At 36.7% G+C, this 11,925-nt stretch overlaps 1 protein-coding gene across 1 annotated transcript; it reads left to right on the top strand.

The window, feature by feature from the left end:
* Positions 1 to 8,132: 8,132 nt before the first annotated feature.
* On the top strand, positions 8,133 to 10,382 carry LOC147512538 (peroxiredoxin Q, chloroplastic-like). The gene is made up of 4 exons (XM_086595576.1): positions 8,133 to 8,385; positions 8,484 to 8,621; positions 9,404 to 9,493; positions 10,071 to 10,382. Exons 1-4 carry the CDS (start codon positions 8,182 to 8,184, stop codon positions 10,287 to 10,289), a joined length of 651 nt encoding a protein of 216 aa, XP_086451702.1. The 5' UTR covers positions 8,133 to 8,181; the 3' UTR covers positions 10,290 to 10,382.
* The last annotated feature ends 1,543 nt before the right edge of the window (positions 10,383 to 11,925 follow it).

Genomic DNA, 11,925 nt, shown 5'->3' with positions numbered 1-11,925 from the left:
CCCATCTGTCTCTGACAAACAGTGGTAATGAGGACCATCCAGTATGACTTTTGGACTTTCTTCACGATCATACATTGAAAGTACGATGAGATCGAATTCCGTAGTTTCAACGTGTAGTATATAGATGTAGACATGTAGTACACGATCCTGTCAAAGTCAAAATCTGTTGTCAACCAGTACAATTTTTTCTTTGCCAAAAGTAGATAATACTGGATGTTTCTCACTTGATAATCAACACAAGACATTTTCCCTCCCTGCAGATCCCAAACACCTTGTATTTGTTGATAGTAGAGTTATGGACAAGTGCCCATTGAACGTTAAATATTTGGAAAGAGGGAGAGCTTCGAATTGGGCAGTGATATGTAAAGCTGGTTTGGAATATACATGTTTTTAAAAAGGAGCAAACCGTTACAAGAAGATATCAACGACAAATCATTTGGATTTACGCCTTTTCTAGAGGCAAATATCATACTTATTGCTCTTACATTGGTGTTCTGTAAGTTGATAGATAATGTATTTTTGACTACTCACGGTTTTCGCGACAAAACTTTTAATGACCCACATAGTACAAAAATCCGTTATATATTCCGAAATCTACCATTTTTCAGTGTACCGAAACTCTATTATTATATAACAACATATATCAACGTTTAGGAATCTAATTAGATATTTTAGGATGCCGATATTTTGCACGATATGGTATTTTGTTTGTTGTAAGATTCACAATAATGGTAATCTCTTCACCCCATTTTCACCAAATCGGTGAAAACCAAGGTGAAGCTGTGCAATACAGAGGTGAATAAAATATCTCGGACGGGATGTTAGATTCCGTCTGGAGGTTTTTGATTGAGACGGAATATAGCATCCCGTCCCAGATTTTTTAACCGCATCGGAATGTAACATCCCGCCCCAGTTACTCAATATGAACGAGCAACGTGCTCCATTTTCACTTTCTTCCCAAAATTTCCATTGCGATTTTCAAGCCTCCATTAACAACCTTTTATCACAAACTTCCATTCCTAATGACTTCTCCACCCCCCCCCCCCAATGCATCCCCACCAACCTCACCACCACGAAGAGTGTAGTAGATGGTTTGGAAGTTTTAAAATTTTCAAAAAAAATGGGCAAAAAGGTTCGTCGTCGTGAACGCAAAATGTGGGCGAGGAGGACGAAATTGAACTTGGGTTCAATTTTCCACCGCGTTGTGAAATCGAGAAACACCCACCATTAGCGTCAACTTCGGTCCGACACGTAGCCAATCGAGTGGCGGAGTCTCAAGTAAGTTTTAGATTTTTTTTTATGTTAATTATTATTATTTATGTTAGTTTATATCAAGTTTGTTGTTGTGTAATTAGTTTGAATTTGTCGCATTGTTTTAAAAAAAAATTAGTTGTAATTATATCGTATTACGTGTTGGTTGAATGTAGGAAGTACACCTATGAAAAGTGCGTTCTGCACTTTTAAATGTTGTGTCGTGGTGGCGTTGTATGAAGTCAAAAATGGATCCTAATTTTGTCACGGTTACCAATATTATAGCCGCCACACCATTTGAGAATTTTTTGAATTCTAATTTGGGACAAAATGATCAAGCGTTGTTGTTTGGGATAGTTGAGCGGTGGTGGCAAACTACCCACACATTCTATTTCCCATGGGGTGGGCTTGGGATTACCCCTCTTGATTTCACAATGCTCACGGGTATCCTAATTGGTTATGGAGATGCCGTTCTTTTTTATGAAAATTTAGAGATTTTTACTACGGCGATGAGTTTCTTTGAAGATTTTGATTTGGATGAAGATGATGAGGAAGACGGTTTTTTAAGATTATCGGCTGAGCAGTTTAAGGGAGAATCTATAAATATGAGTTGGTTTACTTCGAGATATTTGAATAGACTCAAAGAAAAGCCGAAAGACTATCATATTAGTGAGGAGTCGATTCACGAGTATGTTCGTGCCTTCCTCTTCTACTTTGTTGGCGCGGTATTATTTGGATATGCTTATAGTTATTTACGTATCAGGTGGATGGCCGCTGTCTCAGACGTAGAGAGAATGTGGGATTATGATTGGGGTAAATCCATCTTGGCATACCTTTACCGCTGGTTAGACCTCGCAGTTGAGACGAAAGCCGCTAAAGACAATTTGTGCGGCTTTGTTTGGATTATACCGGTAAGTCTTATTTATTAAGTTATTGTTTCATTTAATTTATTTATCTAATTGTTAATGTTGACATATATATATATATATATATATATATATATATATATATTTTTTTTTTGATATTGCATTTATTCTATTGATTTAGTATTAGTGGTACGAACATTTTCGTGTGATGCATCCTGTGTTGAAGAGGTTGGAAGAGGATGAGACTCATGACCTGATTCGATCTATCGCATAATATTCACAACACTCGTCAGCAGATTGAGCTTTTAGGAGCTACCCGCATTGAGTGGCAACCCTGAGCCGAGTCCTTCATATTTCAGACCACTTATGCGGATATTCCAGATGTTCCCGAGAACACTGAGTACCGTAGACTATCCTATATGTGTCATAGAGCAAGGTTTCTTTCTCAGCGGCGAATGATACTTATAGGGTCAGTAACTGCATGGTACCTTGGGGACAGATGTTGGCGACAAGTATTTGGAGAGATTGTTATACCTTACTCACCACCCATAGATATGACAGCCTTTGATATTCTTCTTGCTGCTCTTTCACACTATAGAGCAAACCCAAATGATTAGCCAGACGCATCAGCTTTCATTTTTACGGGAGACTATGACTTGTATTGGAAGAGGGTTGGTCGAGGTCTCTTGCTAGGTGCGTTATACCGGGGCACCAATTTTGAAGGGGTTACTTCTGAAGCATTGAGGCCCGACATTCATTTCCCAAAAAAGGACTGGAGTTGCCACGATCCACGGCCCGAGTGTTTCATGATATTCACATGCCGCAAAGAACTCCATAAATATTTGATGAGGATGACCTTTGGCACTGGAGCATGATTACTTCTCAGGGGCAAGATATGAGCATACCTATTCCACCAGTAGATGCTGCAGTGGTAGCAGATTTGTCGATCTGCTTTTAAGCAGTTAGCCGAGGTTAGTATGATTTGAATTTATTCATGATTTATTATTATTATTATTCACTATAACCCCTAACATGCATTTGTTTTGTTAAACAGGATGAAGTAAGGTCGGAGCTCCTTAACTACAACTCTCTCAGTTATGTCATGTGTGCGTCCTTCATGGAGTCCTCTCGTCGCAGTTTTGAGTGCTTACAAGAAGAGCGGAATCGAACTTTGCAGCTTCAGAGACGTGTGCAAGAGTTGGAGAATGTTGCAAGTGCCACACCTCAAGCTCAACCTCAACCATAGAGGCGACAATGACGTAGGGGGGAGAGCTCTTCAACCGAGAACTTTGCTTTCGTAGGGGAGGAGGTCTCGATAGATATTTTTGTAGTTTGTAATAACGTAGGCCATTACTTGTCTTATGGCGTTTGGGATTGTTGTTTGTAACGACTATTGATTTAGCAGGTTATTTTTTTGATGAGTTTTGGATATGAATATGTCATTAAACAAAGGAGGTTATATCCAAAAAAATTCAGAAATTATAAGTTAGTTTTTTTACCGAGTTTCTGTGTTAGACTTGGGTGTTGTTTATGATTGTTGTTTGTCTTATTTATAATTTCCAAAGTATATTAGCAGGTTTTGGATATGAATATGTCAATAAAACAAATGAGGTTATGGCAAAAAAAATTCAGAAAATTATAAGTTCGTATGTTTCCAAAAATTTCACATTCGTTTAACTTATTTCACTCGTTTCACTCATTTCACTCGTTCCAACAGTTCGTAGGTTAGGCTAGACCTAGCATTTAACTCATTTCCTATGTCTTGGTTGAAATAGAAAATTTTGATAGCATATCACTCATTTTTGCAGGTGGTTTGGTCCTAACAGGAATATTGTATAGTGTAGACCGAGACGGAATGTAACATCCCATCTGGTAGTTTTAGACCTAACATCCCGTCTCGTTCATGGTTCCTTCCCACTGCGCCTTTTACTATTCCATACATTGGATTTGTGAATGGTGGGCCATAAATTGGAATTATTGAGGATACATTTGGATACAATGTGTTGTCACTTGGAGAGTGAAAAAAAATCTGATAAAATGTGTTGTCAATTGGAGAGTGGACCAAAATCGAACTATCACATGTGACCTTACCTTTCATATTTCGTTTTACTCTTCTTTCTTTTAGATCAAACAAACAAACAGTCATCTTCTTCCCCACAACCAAGCTAAAAATAGAAAAAATGTCAAGAGAAGAAAGAATTGCATTTAACCAAAGGTTATGGGGAGGATCTAGTAGTAATAGTTCGTCTTCTGGTTTTACCGGGTCGTCTTCTAGTACTTCCGCTGAAGATGACTACATGGAAAGAGTAAGAGATGAGCATAATAATATGATGAGGAGGGGGAGGAGGAGGAGGTTGCGCTATTATCCACTTTGGGGCATTAATGACTCAAGCGACCATTGAACTTGAAGATGTGGATATAGACAAACGCCGTGGATCCGGAAGGGCGAGAGTACACGCTTAGAGATGGTGGTGATTTCAAGAAATAAAAGATAATGAGGGATTACTTCACAACACCGTGTAGGTGGCCTCCTCATAAGTTTAGACGAAGGTACAGGATGACAAGAGAGCTTTTTATGTATATGTTGAAAATTGTTGCATCATTCGGCGATTACTTTAAAGACAAGGTGGATGGATTGGATTAGGCAAGCAATTTCGGGTTCTGAAGGGACTAGTCGCGGTTGCACAATTAGCAACCGGTTGTTCTTTTGATTCAACGGATGAGTATTTACAAATTGGAGATTCCACAGCAAGTGTATCTATGAAGCGTTGGTGCAAGGCAATAATCACGGCGTTTGAGGAAGAGTACTTGAGACGACCAACTGAGGCAGACACTGTTAGGATATTAGCTAAAAATGCGGCAAGGGGTTTTCCAGGAATGCTTGGATCAATCGACTGTATGCACTGGGTATGGAAGAATTGTCCAAGTGGATGGGCTGGAACACATGTAGGGTACAAGAAGGAACCAACTTTGGTACTTGGAGCCGTTGCAGACAAACACTATTGGATCTGGCATTGCTTCTTCGGATTACCAGGTTCGCATAATGACATTAATGTGCTTCATCGTTCTCATGTTTTTGAATCATTAGAGCAAGGTGAGGCTCTAACATTGCATTTAATGTGAATGATAATGACTACGATATGGGATATTATCTTGCTGATGGTATTTACCCAAAATGGGGCACATTTGTTCAAGTCATTTGTTATCCAAGAAATAAGCATGAAAAGATCTTTACTCAACGTTAAGAAGCTGCAAGAAAGGATGTTGAGAGGACGTTTGGAGTTTTGCAGGCACGATGACATATTGTTAAGGCTTCTGCGTGTTGTCATAGTGTTGTTGTTCTTGGAGACATAATGAAGGCATGCATTATAATGCATAATATGATTGTTGAGAATAAACGTGAAAGTGGAGTTTGGAATTGGAAAGGTCAGAGGAAATAAACAATACCTAATCTCTTTTAGGAAGAGGATGGTTTTCATTTTGTCTACCAGATGATTGAAGCAAGAAATAAGATCAGAAATGAAGTTACACATACTAATCTTCAAAAGGACTTAGTTGAGCATGTTTTTAATTGGACTGACATTGAAGAAACAGCAGATCTGATACCAATTTATGATCCAAATTGGTCGGATCTAGATGAGGGAGAAGGAGGCGAAAATTAAAATGGAAATGAAAGTGTATTTTCTATGTATTTCCTAACGTGAACTATAAAGTTCCAAAGTATTTCCTATATATTTCCTAACGTGAACTATTAAGTTCCAACGTATTTCCTATGTAATTCCAATAAGTTCTTATGTGTTTAATGAGTTGTATTTTTATCTCACTGTTTTAAATTGTATTTATATGAAAATAATTATATTATAAAGAACATACATAGTGCACTAATTAAAATCAACAGTGATATAAAAATACATAGTTCATTAATTAAAAATACAATGAAATAAAAATACATAGTGCATTAATTAAAAAGACAGTGAAATTAAAATACATAGTGCATTAATTAAAATACATAGTGTTTTAATTAAAATAAAATACTAGATATTACATACGCTTAGTTAGAGCTAGAACCACCTCTATCCCTTGCCCATTCAGCACGTATTTCAACTTGTTGTTGCTCGATTAAAAATTGGTATCGGGATGGAGGACACTTGTATCGGTCGCTAAAATCTTAGCTTCATATTGCATTTTTAGAAGCCGATTTTTTTCCAATTGAACTTGATTTTTTTCCATTTGAATCCAATTTTTTTCTTCTCTTGCCATCACAGTTCTTTGACCATATGCAAGTTCCCTTTCCCTAAGTTCTAAGCATTTTTGTGTTTCATTTACATCCTGTGAAAATGTATCCTCTAAACGTGTAAAGTAACCCTCCAACATACCAACTGATTTTTCTTGGTTCCTCTTGGGCTTGGCTTTCTTCAATCCAAGAGGACGCTCCATTTCTTGAGAACCCTCCAATTCAACTCCACCAACACTTGGTGAATTAGATGTTGAATCTTCACCATCATTTTTGTGACCTTTTCCCTTTGTAGGGCGGCTTGACCTTGTCTCAAAAACGTTACTCTACTTTGGATTATCCTTGAGTATAACGTAACAATGATCAAGTGAAAAAGCCGTTTTTTCTTGTAGTTGTTACGTCATTCTTGCCTCGGACAACTAATAAATAAAATAGAAATAATTAGACTAAAATAATCACTAAAATAAGACTAAGATAATTAAACTAAAATAATAATTATATTAGACTAAGATAATAATTAGACTAAAACTAAAATGGAAATAATAAATACACTAAGATAATTAGACTAAGACGGAAATAATTAGACTAAGACTAAGATAATCAATAAATTCCAAATTGACAACGTTGTAATTACCCGGCTTTGTATTGTTGTACCACTTGCATGTCGAGCCTCTACCGCATTCACAATTGCCACGAACTTGTTCATCATTTTGGAAATATATTTTCATCTACCACTAATTCGAACCTATCCGACCCACGTGCTTGATTGAACTTGTTTGTTATACGATTCCAAAATTCTTTTGCATTTTGGAAAGCACCAACAATAGAGTCTTCACTAATTTTTATCCAAGCAAGACATAGAGTTTGATTTTCGGACATGCTAAAGTGAGTTTTTGCTTTTGCTTGAGTGCTACCACTTACTTGAGATGCTTGAGTTGATGCCATTTGATATTTTGATTTTTTGAAGAATTGATTTTAAGGAAGAAGAAATATGATATATGATTGTTGGAAGTGTGAGTTGAAATGAAAGAAATGTTGAATATATACCAAATTTTTTTATTTTGACAGTTTTTTACCGTTTTGATTTTCTGACCGTTGGTGAACTAGCCGTTAGGACTCCGGACGGGATGTTTGATTCCGTCTGGCAAAAAAAGACATATAGCGAGACGGATTATTGGATTCCGTCTGGTGAGTTTTGTAATCCAGACGGAATCCAACATCTTGTCCGAAGTTAACAAGTCATCCACTATCTCAGTAATGAGTTTCACCTTGAAATCAACTAGGCAAAATATTCACCAGATAATCACTTCTGCATTTCATATCAGTTTTTTGCCAAAGTTGGTGACTATAGTTATAAACCCCTGTATTGCACTGTATTGCAAATGTGGTGAGTTAGCCAAATAAACTCTTTGTCAGTTATAACTTTGCATAATTTTTTGACACGTCACAGATTAAACCATTTGAGCCACCAAAAGTGAATAAAAACAAAATACACTCCAGTCATAAAAACAAAAGTCAATAAAATTGTCAAAATTTGTATTTCAGTTTTTGTTTTTTCTTTTTGTTTTGTTTTTTGTTTTCTTATATCAAATAAAGAGAGAGACCTAAGGTCCTAAGCCCATACCTATCTGGCCTTCAGAGTGACCACTAATGTATCGACAGAAAGAAGAACACAGTACAAACCTCAGTTACGTCAGCACATGCACGTCAGCACATGCACGTGTATTTGGCTAGTAACAGTAATCAAAGCTATATAGGGTCAGCAATGTTCCACGCGAAAAGGCAATCTATCTGCATCTCTTGTCATTTCTTCTCCACATTCAGCAACTCATGGCTTCTCTCTCTTTCTCTACCCACTCACTTTCAGCTTCAGTACTTCCCACCCCAAGCTCCAAGACCCCATCTTCAAAGACACACTCCATTCTTTCCACTTCATCACAATCTCAGTTTCATGGTCTCAAACTCTCGTTTTCTTCTTCTACTTCTGTTTCATTTCCTTGTGTTTCTACAACCAAAACTTCCATTTGTGCCAAGGTATGTACATTTATCTCAGAATTGCAAGTTATGTTAAAATGTAGTGTTGGAATGTATGTTGAGTTGTGTGGTAAATTTTGTAATTTTACATTTTTCAGGTTTCTAAAGGGTCAGTTCCACCAGCATTTACTTTGAAAGATCAAGATGGAAAGAGTTTTAGTCTTTCAAAGTATAACGGAAAGCCTATTGTTCTATATTTCTATCCTGCTGATGAATCCCCTGGCTGTACTAAACAGGTATGTCTTGGTTTTTTGGCTGAATCATTTAAGTGGTGCTATTTGATTAACTTGAAACATTAAAAGAAAATTTTCCAAAAACTTAATTCACGTACACGAAAGATTTTCAAGTACACGTACACAACAAAAACAAAGATCCATTTTCTTGTAGCGTTGCATACTTGCATGATCACATCCCATATCGTCTCAGAACCAATGCTCTTATGTATCTCCTTCTCGATGTATGTGACCACACTATTATTTGACCAATGCTTTGTTTTCAGTTTAACTACGCCACTTCCGTGATGTGCTGGGAGCTAATTAGTTGACGACTTTCTTTTGTTTAAATATATAATAGAATTTGCTAAAGAGAAATTAGATGAACTTCCCAAACGAAATAGGCTTGGAAGTTGATATATAGTGTGTCAGTGTGTGTGATTGTTCACTCACTTGTGTTTTCACTTTGGGAATATGTTATGGTGCTCTCAACTTAATAAAAACCAGTTTAATTTTAATATGAAATTAACAAATCAAAGGGATATAAGAGATGGTATATATTTTATTGTTGTTTTAGAGGTCGCATAGTTTTTCTTTTGTACTAATTCTACTTTTTTTTTCCGTAAGTTGAGGGTGTGCAGATGAGGACCCTTGCACACCCTTGGCTCCGCCCCTGGGTAGAAGATGGAGTGATGGACTAAGGTTTTGTAAATGCATTCATGTTAATAATTAATGATTTTATTGTGTCTACCATAATATTGCAGTTATTGTATTTTTGCTAGCGAATGATTATTTTTCCTATACAGGCTTGTGCTTTTAGAGACTCATACGAGAAGTTCAAGAAAGCAGGAGCTGAAGTCATAGGGATCAGCGTTGATGATCCTTCTTCACACAAGGTATACATTGCCTAGCTTCTTAACTTCTTACCTATTAAGCTTTGAAACAAACTGATTACTTAAAGTGTAAATGCAATGTTGTTGGAAGTGATACAAGACTAAACGAAACAAAATTGGGCAAAAACCCAAGTGACTTTCCAGCATTCAAGCAAGAGGAATGTACTTAAGAGGAAATGCAATGTCGTGTTATAGGCTTATAGCGTCTACATTATAGCAATTCCGCAAACACCTATAATGATAAATTAGAGAGAGAGAGATTGATTTGAGAGAATATTTACTTGATTGATTTCTACTATTTACACAATTGTTTATATATAGATTACAAGTTCCTAATACGTACACATTGTTTCTATCTACGTTAATAGAAATCCTAAAACAAATGGGAAACAAACGGTACAAGCTGCGATACTGGAATGGAAGGCGGTGTGCGCTCCAGTTATTCTATGTCAGACCGCGTGCGCGCTCTGTCTTCTAATATATAACCCCTGGACAGACTGTTCATAGACATGTTTTTCTCAACAGCATACACATGCTCATGTAGAATTCTTGTTCTCTAAAAATGTTTTGGTGATTACAGGCATTTGCAAAGAAGTACAGGCTTCCATATACATTATTGAGTGATGAGGGTGACAAAATCAGAAAAGAATGGGGAGTCCCGTCAGATTTATTCGGAGCATTACCTGGGAGACAGACATATGTTCTTGACAAGAAAGGTGTAGTTCAACTGGTTTATAATAACCAATTTCAACCAGAGAAGCATATAGATGAGACACTGAAGCTACTACAAAGTCTTTGACTTTTTTTTTCCTCTTCTTTTTACTGTTACAGTTGTCGTGAATTTTGTAAACTAATAAAGTTGTATACTAAAATTGTAAGGTATTTCTCTGTCTGTCTCTTGAGCATCAGTATACTTTAGGTTTGCTGTAGAAATTATGTTCTAAGAAGAACCACGACTTGCTAACAGACTTGAATCTGATGATATCTTTTCTAGGAATTCTAAGCAGATGGAACGTCGGATGTTATTTCTTCAGGTAAGTAACCAATTCTTTTGATTGATTTTTTTGAAAGAGACATTCTTGGGAAAAAAACACCTTCTAATTTACTCCAAACGCACAAGAAAAAGATAGACAGTAACACATTCCTAATTAAAGCTTGCTTATACATATGGATATTCTCTACATATGGACATTCTCCAGTTGGAGGATTCGAGTTGGACTACTTGCGGTTCTGCCACACAATACATTCAAAATTTCAAAAATACCCACAAAGTACAAAATTCTGTAATCAAGTGAGGCAGAGCGAACATTATGGGGGAGGTATGGGGCTAAAATGTCATTTGGTTTCTGTCAGTCTGTCTTCTTTTTTTTTTTCTCCACTATTTCTTTTCTTCGTCAGTAACTCCTCCCTCTTCCTCTCCACTCTCTATGCCTTTTTAATCTCTGTATCCAATTCTCCATCTCCTGAAATCCAATCTCCAACCCTTCATCTCATATATATATATAAAACCATTATTGCACAGTGGGTGAAAATGCTCCTAAGCGCGCCACGTGAGTACAATTTTTAAGTGGATACACAGAATTAATTAAAAGTCAGGACAGTAGTTTAATTATTTGCGAGTCGGTCCCTACTACAAAATAGATCAGACGTTGGATTTGCTAGAGATTAGATAGATATTCTCGAGATACATATAATAAGAACAAAACAATTACACGCCCAATCTTTAAACCAATTCGCGATCACTGCGAATCATTCAGACACATGATTTGAATCTTAAAAAAAACTTCAACTTCAATTAGGAATCCTAAAAACCCAAAACACCTTCAACTACTATTAACCAAAAAAAATAAAACACCCTATTTCTCCTCTAGATCTAGCTTCATCTTCTCTAACCTGCAAATACCTTCACCAAATCTCCAAACAAATCACAATCTCAAGATCGATTAGGCCTCTCGAAACTTAGAAACCCACCCAATACCATTCATGAATAATACACCTGATTAGGATTCGAAGTCTTATTCTTATTTTGTTTACACCCCGTCAAATATTTCTACTTTCTAACCCATCTCAACAATGGGGGTCGTTTCAATTATTGAAAATGCTGCATTTGTTCACGGGGAACCATCTCAAGATGATAATAAAAGTCCTCCACGGGTTGATTCCGAAGCTATAATCCTTCATGAGAAAGTGACTAAGACAATTATCAAGGAAGGTCGTGGCGAGAACCCATCCAAGTATTCCACATGCTTTTGTAAGTATATTATATTTATTTGAATTCTCTGAGATCAAACCCTTATATATAACACGAATTGCATAACATGGGCTATACGAAGATCACATCCGATGTGATAGTGCACTATAGAGCCTAGATGGAAAGCACGCAGCACAAGTTTGAAGATACATGGCAGGAACAGAGACCAATAAAGATGGTTAGG

Source organism: Coptis chinensis, chromosome 3 (assembly GCF_015680905.1).
Source record: "Coptis chinensis isolate HL-2020 chromosome 3, ASM1568090v1, whole genome shotgun sequence".
Taxonomy (NCBI): Eukaryota; Viridiplantae; Streptophyta; class Magnoliopsida; order Ranunculales; family Ranunculaceae; genus Coptis; species Coptis chinensis.
The sequence above is the reverse complement of the archived record's forward strand: the minus strand, read 5'-3'. Positions and strand labels throughout refer to the sequence as shown.

Coding starts and splice junctions, on each gene's coding strand:
- LOC147512538 (XM_086595576.1), top strand. CDS start 8,182: ATGGCTTCTCTCTCTTTCTCTACCCACTCACTTTCAGCTTCAGTACTT. Junction 8,386..8,483: donor AAACTTCCATTTGTGCCAAG/GTATGTACATTT, acceptor TACATTTTTCAG/GTTTCTAAAGGGTCAGTTCC. Junction 8,622..9,403: donor CCCCTGGCTGTACTAAACAG/GTATGTCTTGGT, acceptor TTTCCTATACAG/GCTTGTGCTTTTAGAGACTC.